Source organism: Anguilla rostrata, chromosome 19 (assembly GCF_018555375.3).
Source record: "Anguilla rostrata isolate EN2019 chromosome 19, ASM1855537v3, whole genome shotgun sequence".
Lineage (NCBI taxonomy): Eukaryota > Metazoa > Chordata > Actinopteri > Anguilliformes > Anguillidae > Anguilla > Anguilla rostrata.
Window position 1 is genome coordinate 13,743,491 of NC_057951.1, and position 14,332 is coordinate 13,757,822.

Below are 14,332 nucleotides of genomic sequence, written 5' to 3' on the forward strand. Positions count from 1 at the left end.
TAGGCGCAATGGATTATGGTCGTTGTAGTTGCGGCGATGCTTATTTCCGTGCGAACTGCGTTGTGTAGCTGCCTTTTTAAAATTACAATTTAAAAGACGAACAGGCCGAGCTTGCAGAAAAAACACAATTTAACCACCAAATAAAGACAATTCCAACCGACGTTAATCCATTATTTAAACACAGAAAAACGCCGAAATGTCGGTTATTCGCTCAGCATTATTAGGAACTCATACATATAAAAGTACCAACAAATATTTTGCACAATACATTCAACACAGTACTATAACAGGGTATGGATTCCCCCACCCCATCACATTTACACTGGACAAAGATGAACAGAGAAGTGCAGAGCTTTGTGTGTTTGGCCTCATAGAACACTTTCAGGTTAAGTGCATCTTGTACATTCTCTTTTTTTTTTGGTTTTAGAAAAGTAAGGAGTGGCTTAGTTGGTTCCTTATTGTGTGGAAGTTAGTCTAGTGTTTGTCTGGTCACAAGTAAATAAAAAAATTAAGGAAATAATTTAATTAATGGAATATAACACTTTTCACATCCAGCCTATGAATAACCACATTTTTATTTAACCAAGATGAACTGGGGGAAACGGGTTAACTAGAAACATCTGACATGTGTAAGATTTTTCATGCATGAAATTTGATTTATATAAGACGAACAACCAAATCACACAACACTGGTTGGTTCTTTTCTTTTTTCTTTTTTTTTTTAATCAAGAAATACGGTGGTCAAATCAGCACCTAATTCAAAATCTTAGTGTTCTCGCTTTCTGCTTACAAAGCATCAGGTGTAGCTCTCACCCAGGCTTTCACTTAATTTACAGAACAGTATCTAATATCAATGACATCGAACTGCACTGCATGTGTACAAAAAGTCTAAATCCTACATTTTCAAACAAATTTTCAGTGGTTACAAAACTGGAAATGGGGGGGAATTTCAGTAACAGTCCACAATGAATAAACCCTGCATCAACAACAATCAGGGGAATATTTTGATCTCAAGTAGTACAATACTCCTAGAACAAATGGCAGTTGTTAAAACCATAAACTTTACTTCAAAAGGCATTAAACACCCATAAATAAGCATCTACTTTTGCATTAAAACATGGTTTTATCATTTAAGTCCACTTCTAACCACTCCTGTGAAGAGAAAGAACAAGAGTAGAGGCATTCATGTTGGAATCCAGCCTCCTGGTGGACTCTGCTGTGTGTCTCGGAAAGTTTCACTGACAAAAATGAAAATTACATTCATGTAAATTGGAAAACTGTGCAAAAACATATATACTCAAACAACCATCTATGTTTGGTTATTTTTTTAAATGACAGCAATAAGGCAAGAGAGGGAATCTGTTTAAATGGCTGTGATAAGTCCACAGCTATGAAGATTGTTTCATTGTCACGCAGCTATATGACGGCAATACCATTGCTAAACAATGGGAGGTAAAAAACAAAAAAAAAACAAAAGGGGTTAAAATAAAACAAGGCCAGGTCAAAACCTAGTATATGGTTGGACCGACAATGGTGTAACCATTACACCATTACACAATGGTGTAACTTCATTAGTCAGTCACTCAGTCAGACATGTGCGTTTATAGGGCTGGCCCCGCTGTTGCGATGCAGCCAAAAAACTAATGTGCCACACGTCTGGCAACTCATATCTAATTAATTAATTAATATTTCTGAAGGTCCCAGAATTTTTGAAAAGTACATTATAGGATATTTAATAAAGCATATGCATATTAAGGCCTTAAAAAATTATTTTTTTAAAATAAAAAAAATACACTGTATGCCAAAAACATCCACAAGAATAAGCACAACCAAGGGTAATTGAAATGTACTGCAGGAGGTCATTTTACAAAACACAAAACTGAAATTGTCAGGAAAAAAAAATACAAGACATCCTTATAACTGGAGCTGGAACATAGGTTCATAAAATAAATTATTGTTCATCTTGTCAAGATTTATAAAAACAATTTCTATCTAGATGGGTTTTAAAACTCGTCATGCCGTACTAAGGCCTCCCCAAAATCAGTCGCTTGGCTCCCAACAAACAAATCGTATTTGTCGACTATTTCTTCTTTGGTGAGGCGACCATCCTGCAATGAAAGTAATGGGACGGTAAGTAAATACAGGTGATGCAAACAGTGTCAGCGAGTGTAAACCAGCCCAATTTACCTGACAGCAAGACTCACCTTGTCCGAGTCGGACTCGTACATGAGGTGCTTGGCCTCTGCTTCCGCGTGGTCATAGTCCGAAGGCAGGATCCAGTCCATAGTCTCCTCCTTGTCCATCTTCCCGTCCCTGTTCTTGTCTCGGAACTCAACAAACTGCTCGCGCTCAGTCTTGACCCACTCTGGCTCCTGAGGATCGCCTTCGTGATTGTACATGTCACCTAGCAACAGATGACATGCAGGGGGAAGGGGGGGGGGTGCCTGGTCAATTCGCTTTCACCTGTTTGTAAATTCATTGATCTTCTAATTCAGTAAGTAGTTAACTAGGTACACCAGAGCACATCACCACATACCTATGTATTCTTCCAAGTCAATAAAGCCATCTCCATTCTTGTCAATGTCTTCCATTGTTTCCTATTGGAAAATAATTATTATTAGTTTCTCACACATCCACACATTCTGACAGCTCTTGTCACAGAAAATAGTTTTTTTTTAAAACATACATCTCTTAAGAAATGTCTATGCAAACAGGCAAGCTTCTTGAGTGTTACAAGCAGCAGGCAAATCTGTGCCTCGTAACCACTCCAGCATTTCTGGAAATCCTCATTTCCTAGGGGTGCACTTCGCATCCTGTTGGTGGTCAGTTCAAGGCGTGTGTAAAAGGTGGCATACCAGCACAACAATGTCCTTCATGTAGTCGTACTCCTCGGGGTGCAGGAAAGCGGTGAACTCCTCCTTGTCAGCGATGAGATTCCCGTCCTTGTCGGCCATTTTGAAGCGCCTTTCGTCTCTGGACATCATCTGCTTGTAATTGAACCCATCGTCAGGCTCAGGGTCATCTGAGAAACAGGTTGGGGGGGGGGGGCAGAAGAAAAACAGGCTAGAGTACTGCAGCATTGCCCATTAGATTGCATCACTTATTTCCAGAGCAGATGCCATTTTCTATTTTCCCAATTCAGGCATATTGTCCATTTAGACCACTGATAACTACAGGAATAATTCAAGCTTAGTGCTACATTCTGCACATGTACAACAGCAATGCCTCTTCGGGCCATTTCAAAATGGCACCCCGAGCAGTACCCATTGGCTACAGTCAAAAGGAAGTGAAAGCTATAGAGAGAGCCAATTACAAATAAAATGGAATTATGCTGACATAATAATGCTTTCCAACTGTGTTCATTAACACAGATGTGTTATTGGACTTCAACCCCATGCTGGGCCACACCCTCCTTACCCAGGTAAGTACCGTATGTGACATTCTTGTACTCCTCCCAGGAAATGACGCCATCGTTGTTCATGTCGAAGTCCTTCCACTGCCGGTCCACATTGTCATAGATGTACTTCTTCTGAGCCTTTTTAATCCACGCTTTCAGCTCCTCCTCCGTAACGTATCCATCTTTATTAGCGTCAATCTTCTCAACAATCATCCTGAAAGAGAGAGAGAGACTCAAATAAACATGTACACTTGTGCAAAGTTCATTCCAATTTAGCAAGAAGGACCATTCTTTCCAATTTCATGGTGTGTGGTAGGAAGGAAAGTCCCTGACATCATAGAAATCATTGTATGCATTGTATGCTAGAAGCATAGCACTAGAACTAAAATAACAATTCACTTGGGGCCAGGGGGTGAGAGGACTACAGATTTGAACCCCCTCAATCCTCTTCCTACATTGATATCAATGAAATGACCACAGTCTATTCTACTCCACCAAAGGAAATAAGTGATTACTCTGTGTGGATAAACTGGTCCTACGGTCAGTCACAGAACGGGTTACTGTCAGACTTGCGTACTGATAGTAAACCTGGACAAGGCTAATATTCTCTGTGAAGAGTAGTCCATTTCAACATCAACCATATTCAAAATACAAAATGCTTCCAGGTGCAGCAGCCACAAAACTACCTACCATTAAGTTATATAGTTATGCAAATAAAACATTAGATATTGAAATAAAAATTATTCCGTTTTGACAGACTTTACGACTTCTTGAGCATTACACTGAAACAAACCCACACTTGACCATCTCTGACTTGCGTAAACTATGACATGGGATCAGAGTTTAATTCAAATCTTGACAGAGGGGAGCAGGCCCGTACCCCAGGCGCTCCTTGCTCTCCTCGGGGGTGAGCTGGTCGAAGGTCTTGGCCTCCTCCTGCCCCAGGAAGGCATCGTGGTCGTAGTCGAAGCTCTCCGCGTCGTCGTGCACCTTGTCGCTGAGCTGCTCGTGGTGGACCCGGTCCTTCTTCTCCGTGGCCGTGGGCTTGCTGGTGGCGTACACCACGCACAGGGCAAAGCACATGACCAGCGGGCGAAGCTCCATCTTCAGATCTATTCAGGAGGAAGGAAACACACACACACACACACACACACAGGCACGTGCACACACACAGAGACACAGTTAATCCGTTCAGTAGTTGCATTCATTCAATTCTCTATTCAGTTCCAATGTTCCTGACTGATAATTATATATATATATATATATATATATATATATATATATATATATATATATATATATAAAGAGCACTGACAGCTGTTTAAAAAAATAAATATAAAAAATACAATACTTTTTTGTAAACATATTTCTGGTTGAGTTTAACTTTAACAAGAGAGATGGAAGTGACCATCTGTAACTATCATTAGTGGCTTTTACAGGGAGCCTGTTTGAGTTTCAACAAGAAAGTCATCTTAATTCCTGTTCAGCCTTGCTTCACACCGTATTAAGGCTAAATTCCTCAAATTAAGTGCGGACAGTAATCTGCCTGTAAAAGGAACCAGTATGCACAGTCAGCATCCGTTCCAGCCGTTCAACAGTCCTGCCAACATCTTACTCCAGAAGTGGACCAGGAAGTAAGATACTTGGCATCTGCAGAAGCCTTTGCCTTTGAAACAGGACACGGAAAAGAAAGACGGGATTCCATTACAAGGAACACTTGGACATGAAGCCACTGCGTGCGTGCGTGCGTATAAGAGAGGGGGGCTGAGTCTTATCAAGTATGTTTATACCGGGAAATTAATAATTATTGCAAGTTACTAAATTACTCCCCAGCTGTAGTAGCACCCCGCATGAGACAACTGGAGCCCATGAAAAATTCTGCCAGGAACACCCGTTTGTCAACGACTGATCACACAGGAGCCGAATGTTGCCGAAATAACAGCAAATTAGAAACAACAATTTAAAAAATGTTAAAGAATAATTGAAACCTATAACATGGTTCAATTGCATTAAGTGGCTTCACAATGCAGTTCCTAGAAAAGGACACCGCATCGCGTTTCAGAGCAGCACCAGAACAAGCCAGACTTTCATCACTTCCTGCGGCTTAAATCCCATTCACATATATTCGCTCGTCATTCTTCTAAAAATACGTCATTTATGGGGCAGTAACCAAGTATTCAAACGACGTTTCTAGTTTCAATACGGCTGGAGCCTACATTAACAAAATGTAAATATTCTCCGTGGGGATTCAAATTGTAGTAAAAAGACATTACCATTGCATTGGCTACACATTTTCTAAAATGCGTAAATAAAATGGCCTTTATCTGGACTCGATTTTCCAATACACTTTAGAATTATTTAGTGCATAAATTGGCTATCACATCGAGTTGCAATAGCATACCGTTTCATCAATTTACTGGCACTCAGAGAAGTAAACCTGAAACATAGCGGACCCGCAGTAAAACGCGATGGGATAGATGTTTCCATACCTCAGGCCTGAGACAAATGCTTCACATTCAGAAAATAAATACCATGCATTTAAAAGGTGTGGCACGTCGCTTTTAGTCAACGGGCTTTTCGATCACATCCTAAACTGATGAGTCTTATGCTACACAAGAAATTACCCTTGTTGGTTAAAATTTAATCCACCAAAATCAAGATAAGATTTTGTATTTCAGGGTAACTCTTCAAATGAAGTTATGTTGAGGTTTCCGATTCCAAAGAAGTTCAAAGCAGGTTACTGGGTCTGCTTTGAACTGTCAAATAATTTGCAAAAATGCGCACCTGTAACCACAGATCAAGAAAACATACTTCGTTCCAAAAATATAGTGTTTCTTTCAATAATACCAAGCAGCCCTGTTTCTTGCTGGGTCAGGTCGCTGACGTTAGTTCCAATTCCCGAGGTGAGAAACAATAACTGGAAAACTTGCAAAAGAACGGAATACTTTGTGAAAATAACGCATTTAATTGGTGGCCAGCGAAGAAGTTAGCTATGATTTGTAGTTGTGATGGAATGTCACAGCGTTGATGCTCACTTATGAGCTTAACTTTAACTGCTGCACAAATACCCAATACAATGCATAACATATAGCTAGCTAATTAGCAGCAATAACGAATTGGGTGTTAAAAACATACAACCGGCGAAATTAAATACGAACATCTAAATATCACGACTTGTGCTAATTAACGGTCACATACATACCCGTTCTTCTGTCTTGCGGTATAAACACCTTCCCAGGACAGCCACTCGCGCAAGATCGGATATACACCCTTTTTGCTACACAGTTTCCTGTTAAAAAAACGAGTTAGACCAATCGTATGATAGATACGACTTAATACGCCGTAAAACTACAGCCCCTTTGCCACCACAAGATTGGTCCACTTCAGTGCAAAAGAAATTGTTCGATTGGATGGAAAGCGCCACGTCTGCAAACCAAGGGAGCATTGAAGGGTCCTTAGCGCAACGTCGTCTTGCCAGATAAGGAGAAACCCGCTTCTGTGGGGGAATAAAACTGACGATTTTTGTTGTCACCTGTGTTTTCCTGAAAGTTTGCTGCTTGCAAGCTTCTTACAGAGTTTAGACATTTATAGACCTAGCTTTAAGGAAAATTTCAGGGAAAAAATGCAATGCAACAATTTGCCATATTAAATCTTCAATGAGTTTTGTGACATTTAAAACACGCCTTTACTCTAGCGAGCACCCTGATATGCATAGCATTATCTATTTAAATGGTTACCATCCCTAAGGATCACTTGCTGTTTTGTGACATTTAAAACACGCCTTTACTTTAGCGAGCACCCTGATATGCATAGCATTATCTATTTTAATGGTTACCATGCCTAAGGATCACTTGCTGAATTCCATTGCATGCCAACCAGGGGGATTTCATGTACACGTCTGGCAACCCTGCACACAATGGCGCAAACTTCAAACCTTAGCGGAGGACTATAAATGCACTCTGTCTAGAAGGCAGTTAAACATGAGCAATGCCAACAATAATCTAGATTATTTACCCACAATGTAAATGTTGACATTCACGGTAAATTCACATAAAATTAAAAAGCACAACACATATCCCATTACCAAACTGGATACACTAGTTGGGAGATTAAAATTTCAGGAAAGATGTACCATTGTCTTCTACTGAAAACATTAAAAGTACACTATGTAACAATTAGTTTCCAAAGTAATCCAGGTTATCAGATGCGAGTTGTATTTAAGTAAAACGGTTTGATCAAATATCTCTTGGTGTGTAATCTTAGTCATTCAGTACAAATATTTGCATATTAATTTAATTCTGTGTTCTTTGTAAGTGCTGTTCATCTCTCTGAAGCACTTGCATAAAAGTGCTTGAATATCTCCAATAACACCAGTGGGTAGGCCAGTACTTGAGACTGGTGATAAGTCTTTCATGAAGATCAGGCACATTCTCCATGAAGCCTAAAAACCATTATTCAGGAAAACAAATACAATTTTTCTTGCGCGTATGCATTCAAGGTCTAAGCAGCAACTCTTTTTTTTTTTGCTTTTAAACAATGTAACTTCTGGATAAATTTGTTCCTTAAAGAACAAAAATGTATCTCCACTGAATACCTTTATCACCGAGAGTGTAACGTAGGGAATGGTTTTTGTTTGACAATTTGTTTCATTAATGGTACAACTACACCAAAAGACCACAAGGTGGTAGTGAAATACAAGCAGGTGCAAACACTGTAGGGGTCCAAAAAGGTAAATATGCACCTATTGTATGTGCCGCTCCAGTTTACACTGGCAGGGCATTACCCTTACTGCAGCTACCCTAAAAACAAATATTGTGTACAATAATGTTGATAACTGGCATTGATGAATGTCTGAAAACTCAGTCAAAGTTGATGCATGGTATCTAAGTGAACAAAATGCTAAATTAAATTTAGATGGTTACATGCTTTGCTGACTATAAATGTATAGCCACTACTGGTGTGAGCAACTGTAAAATATTCAATGCCCAACAGGAATATTTAGCTCTGACAAGCCTGATGATACATGTCTTTAGGTTGACTTGAGCTTTCTTTTGTTTGAGCCACACCAAGTGGCAGGGGTCCAAGCCTGTCGTCATTTCTGGCAAAACCACAAAGCTGTTCCTTATGATACATGGCACAGTAGTAGGAGGTTTCACACAACGACAAATGGGAAAATTTGTTGCAAATTAACCAAATGAGATGTATATTAGTCAAAACAAGGGTCTGCTGACCAAGGTCCTGGAAAGCTGCTGGGTTCTAGAGAACATTTACTCAGTACTTAAATGATCAATTAATAATAATCAATTAAATCATTATAATCACTACTCTATTTGACCCAAAGACATTAAGTCAATATCACTATTTGACGGCAGCAGTTCAGTTACACGCTTTTAATTTAGGACAAGCCATGCACTGCACCATATAAACATGCCAAAAACACTTTCTGCTGTCATTAATGCACTACACAATTAATTGCAAACAACTGATGTCAACCTTTATTTCTAAAATACACCTTTTAGCCATACAAAAAAAAACAAAAAGTTAACAAAATGGGGGGGGGGACAAGTTCTAGTGCAAATGGTGCTTCATTGCGACGGCAGCCTGTCCGTTAGTCAGTCAGCTGACCCGAGCCATCAAGAAAATGTCCCATTTCACACTCCAGTGCTTCAGCTGATGGTTATATGCACATCTTCAGTTGGTTCACAGGCCGCCCACACACTCGTGGTCAAAGTGCAGCATTCCTCATCAGTGGCGGTCCAAAACACAGAAAGTGGTTTCCGTTGTTCGTGATAGCAAAGCATTTGTTGCGTGAAATCTGTCAGTTCGAAAGCAACGTATTTTGACCACGGACACGGTTTTGATCGATACCCCCATTGCACTGTGTTCCTTGTCAGATGAATAAAAACGACATTTGAGTCAAATATGCACGAGTCATCTTGGTAATGCTGCTGCAGTGCTTCTCGAACGGATCCCAGAGGAATGTTTTTGTGTCACACCGATGTTTTCCGTTTCGCTGAGATCTTGTCCCCGACAGTACATCAAACCTCCAACGGAGTCTACAAGTGCAATTATCGCAAATACAACAGACAGCAACGTGCCAAGCACGTATATCTTGAGGATCCCGCCCATCGTCACAAAACTGTCCACTGCTGGGTCCCTGTGTGCGATAAAGGAACAGTTGGGAACTACAACATACAACATGGCCGCCACACTGCTCGTGGAGATTTACAGTCCTGCAGTTTTCAGTTTTCATTTCAACCCTAATTTAACACAATTTAAACATGTCCTTACTAATTAGCAGCTCAACGAGACACCAGTTGATTACGGTTGGAGTTTTTTTTTTAAACCTACAGGACCGCAGATCTCCAGGGACAGGTTTGAGCTGCCTTACAGTAACACGGAAGCGCAACTCAAACCACGTTTCAGACCACAGTTTGTGGCATTGTTAGCCGACTTATTCATGGTCGAGAATTATAACACTTGAGAAGTTGCGAGTGCAACCTGACCTCGCTACATATTAAGCGGCCACAACTACATGTATCCGATGAATAGCTATAGTTATAATCGCCATTAAATGTAATCTCACGAGCGATTGTACCGAAATCTTACCTCGATCGTTTTTTGAGGCGAGTCTTCGAGGTTTATGTGGGCTACTTTCTCCCAGAAACTAAAATTATATCGGTATCGTTTCCGTAACTAGAGGGCTACCAAACTGAATGCGTATGGTTACGGTTTTATGTTCGGCACTTCCTCCTTTAACGGCGACCAATGCCAGTGGCATTGCTCTGAGACTGGGAAATTCCAAACTGTCGTAGACTTACAAGGAAAGTACCACACTTTTACAACACTTGATACGATCGGGTATCACATGACGAACATTAATACAATGCCACCGTTCACCCGCTCATATCGTGCACTTCGACGCAAGCTTAGCCCTAAGGAGCGTCAGTTAACTGAAAATGTAACGTTAATAACCGGTCCAGGTCCATGTGTTAAACCGACGTAATTTGAGAACACATTTCCAAGGCATTTAAATATTCGGAATATTCCTGAATCGGAAATTAAGGGCTTTTGGGTGCATTTGGTGGGCTATGAACAGATGAGATAATTTCTATAAATTTACATTTGTCACATCAGCATAGCAAATGTTTTACGCCTACCTGGTGCAGCCGTTTTTAGACAGATTTCGAAGTCGTTTCATATCAGTGCTACTCAACCTTGAGCGGCTAATTAGAATCAGGTGTGCCAAATTAGTGTTGAAATGAAAACCTGCAGGACTGTAGCTCTCCAGGGAACAGGGATGAGCAGCCCTATTTTAAATAAACCATTTACAGTCTGTACTCTGGCAATTTTAAGTCCCGATCTTTATTCTTGGTCCTGGGTAGCCTCCGCAGGGTCTGCTGGTCTTTGTAGTTAATCAGCACGGTGGATTACGCAGTCAGCCCACCTCATCTGGTTTCTTGGGTCTGAATTAGTAGCTGATGTCAGGGCGAAAACAAAAACCAGCAGAGCCATGGGGACATTTCTAAAGGGAAATAATTTAATACTGATTTTTGAATAATTTTATTTCCCAATCATATAAGGCTTACCGAAACCTACTTGACATACAGGTATACGAATGCCTTCGTTTTTATAAAACATGTATAATGAAGTCATTTTTTATGACAAGATATAATTGGTTTCTCCTTTACAGTTTTCTTGTTTACAGGGCACATAGTCAAATTCAGAGGTGTTCTGGGTTTTACTCAGCGCAGTTATCCAGCTAACTCCATGACCCTGTGTCCTGAAATACCCCCCAAACTTCTGCTCTTAATTATTTGATCAGTCCACCATTTAGTCACTAATATTTTAGACACATTCTTTGATAAGTTCATGAATGACAGCTGAAGACTGTCACTGTGAAACATCCCGGCTAACACAAGATGTCCTCACAACATGACGGCAATGTTTTGTCCACGTTATAACACTGCCGCCAGACGGCAGCAATAATGTGAGAAACATTAGCAGGGATCGTATTGCGCTCTGATCTAAACCAGAATAAGTGTATCCAGCTAATCGGCTAATTTAGCCAAGTGTAACAGTGGTAACGAAAACCTGCAAACACACCAGCTCCGCAGGGGTGGAATTGCCCTCCACCTGCATGCTTTTAGTCTCCGGCATCCAAGCCGTCCGCAGGCTCTCGGCAAACCGAGGTTCCCGGATCCAAATCCACCTCGGCGCCTTCGTTACTACGCCCCACCTGCTCCGAGTCGCTGGCCTCTGCGTCCGTTTCGGACCCGGGGCTTCGGTTGCCAGTTCCCGATTCTAAAATGGGGCTTCGGTTGCCAGATTCCGACCCCTCCTTCACGCCGCGTTTACCGGACTCTGCCGTCACGCTCGGGTCGTGGTCAAAGTTGCAGATCCAGCTTCGTTGGCGCTCCTCTCCGTCGTTCAGCTGTAAGAATTCGATGCCCTCTGAAAGCCAGAAGATCAGTTCGGTCACTCGCAGTCACGCCGTTGCGGCGCAGGGGCGTCCTGAATAAAACCACGGCTGCGCTCCTTGCTTACAGTCGGCAGACCGTTTTCAATGCGCCGTGCTTTTCTCAACCAGCCTTCTGCAAACAGCTGAGCCTGTACTAGAGGCTTCCTCCACAGGATTTCACCAGCACCACATCAGGAATCTGAACTGTGAACGCGCTGCTCATAACCTATAACGTCCACTTATTATTTATTTACAAAAAAAACAAAAAAAAATTTCATGACGCACCTGAGTTGGATTCTCCCTCTTTCCTCTCAGAGAGGAAGGTGCGCTGCATCATGAGCTTCTTCACGGTGTGGCACTTGTACTTGAGTTTGGGGCTGGCCTCTGCCTCACCGCCTGTAACGGCCCAACATAAGGAAGGCAGGAAAACTTCAGGGCTTCCGTACTTTTTATTTTTTATTTTTTAATCCAGAGAGCTGTTCTATTCAAACAGCAATGTGAAACAAAAAACATCTGCAATGGTTTTAATTTTAATTTTTTAAATTGAGACTTTTAGCATTTAGAATGTTCTACAAATGGCCTCCTAAGTTTAATTTACTCAATTAAGTCAGAAAAATTAATTTTATATTACGGATTGCTTGCAGTCCTTTTTTACATTGTCACTCAGAGGCAGAAATTTTGAAAACAGGATTAGAATTTCTAAATTTAATAGTGGGGTTGTGATTCGTTTTGCAGTTTCAAAGATGTAGGTGACAAATACTCACTACTGCCACTGCTTTCTTCAAAGATCACACAAGTAGCCAGAGCATCTGCCATAAGGAGTGGAAAAATGTTTCATCGTTCAGTGACAATAATCATATCACAGTGCAAACGCTATAGCAGTGTCTGTAAAAAGTTGCTACTATAAGCATTAACCTCGACAACGTGTATCCCAAGGCTAAGGTGTATAAACACATATACACTTACTGTACATACATACAGATTAAAATGTCTTGCTTGGAGGTTGGTAATTTATAGGTTACCATGACTATACAAAAATACACTGCATGGCTGTCAGCCAAATTGAATCAAGCATTAGACCAACCCATGCAATATTAATTTCACACACAGCTTAAACTGTAAACTACAATGGCCCAAACTGCTTCATAGTGGTCTTGTGGAGATACAAAATGCAACATCCCTCAGGAAAAAAACTTATGCTTATGTATAAATAAATTAAGGTATACATTTTTCACACCTACCTTCATATTCCCCTGCAAATACATAATTTCCCACTTGCATCATAGGTTGTTCGGTGTCTATCCCCTTGGGTCAAATAAAGAAGAAAATGTATTAACAATTAATTTAAAGTCATCCTATTAATCCAGTTGAAGCTATTCTGTTCATGTGCGATTTCTAGATTACTTTAGCCACAAAACGGACAAATGACGCAACTGGTTTAAATGATCAGGAAATGATAACTTACCACAACTTTTAATTTCCCCTGACATTTGGTTAGAAAGTCTGAATTTATCATTCCTGACAGCTCGACCACAACAAGCTGCTCCTGATGGGACGGGAAGACAACAAAGATACTTCACATGAGTAAAGAAAGTTCATAAATTAAATGCTATTGTTTAAAGAAAGGTACCGCGCTAAATCCAAGCATGTCAATCAATCATCAAATGCATAAAAACAAAGTGACAACTTGTAGTTCTTGAATGTCAGCTAGTTACAGTGTCATCAAGCTACCCCTTTCTGGAGTAAGGTGACTATGTGTATAGCTATTATTCATTCTCATTGAAATTGGCTAGCTTTCTGGCTAGTTAGTAAGCTTAAAAGCATACGACTGTAGCCATTTAGCAAACACGGGACCAACATAGTTAATTACCATGTTACTGCCAATCTAGTGCAACAAAAAATATATACTCAGCGTTTGTACGCAATTTTAACAAGAAGTTACAGGAATGCTAGCAGCCACTCACTGTGGAACTGCGCTATGTAGGTAGTTAGCTCGCTAGCTAGTTATTATCGAGAGAAACTGGGAATGTATCATAAATTTAGTATCATTATGGCACGAATGCGCCCCTGACCTCTTCTTCCCATTCATCCTCCATGTTGGGGTAAACTTTTTCAGCCTCTTTGACAACAATTCCTTTTTTAATCCTGAAATGAGCGTTTGAAAATATCTAGCTATCACCGTGGGCTGCCATGTCTTTTCAGGTCGGCCGCGCGAAGTCGCACAATGACGAACATCCGGTTTACGATTTTCAAAATAAATGTCTCAAAAATAAAATGATCGCACTCTCGATAAAGGCGCAAAGAAGCAAAGAAAGCTGCATAAATAAAATAGGTATTACCTGCTCAGAAAAAAATGGTAAAATTATATTATTTTACATCAATACAGAGAAAACGATTTTGTTTAAAAGTAATATCGTTCCAGGAGGTATTTCATAATTATTCACACCTCAAATAATTATTTTAAATACAACAAA

General features: G+C 40.5%; 2 protein-coding genes across 3 annotated transcripts; both read right to left on the minus strand.

The window, feature by feature from the left end:
* Nucleotides 1-508: 508 nt before the first annotated feature.
* Nucleotides 509-6,757, minus strand: LOC135245609 (calumenin-A). Of its 2 annotated transcripts, none has more exons than XM_064318746.1 (7): nt 6,600-6,757; nt 4,278-4,509; nt 3,430-3,611; nt 2,856-3,022; nt 2,537-2,597; nt 2,205-2,404; nt 509-2,108 (listed from the first exon to the last, which is right to left on the minus strand). In XM_064318746.1, the coding sequence occupies exons 2-7, from the start codon at nt 4,499-4,501 to the stop codon at nt 2,004-2,006; spliced, it is 939 nt and encodes a 312-aa protein (XP_064174816.1). In that variant the 5' UTR covers nt 4,502-4,509; nt 6,600-6,757; the 3' UTR covers nt 509-2,003. The 2 variants fall into 2 exon arrangements, with proteins under 2 accessions (XP_064174816.1, XP_064174815.1); XM_064318745.1 differs by having other exon boundaries at nt 3,418-3,611.
* Nucleotides 6,758-8,869: 2,112 nt separating this feature from the next.
* gtf3c6 (general transcription factor IIIC, polypeptide 6, alpha) lies at nt 8,870-14,094 on the minus strand. Its single transcript, XM_064318747.1, has 7 exons — nt 13,931-14,094; nt 13,324-13,404; nt 13,100-13,163; nt 12,623-12,667; nt 12,144-12,254; nt 11,504-11,851; nt 8,870-9,554 (listed from the first exon to the last, which is right to left on the minus strand). The coding sequence occupies exons 1-6, from the start codon at nt 13,952-13,954 to the stop codon at nt 11,544-11,546; spliced, it is 633 nt and encodes a 210-aa protein (XP_064174817.1). The 5' UTR covers nt 13,955-14,094; the 3' UTR covers nt 8,870-9,554; nt 11,504-11,543.
* Between the last annotated feature and the right edge of the window lie 238 nt (nt 14,095-14,332).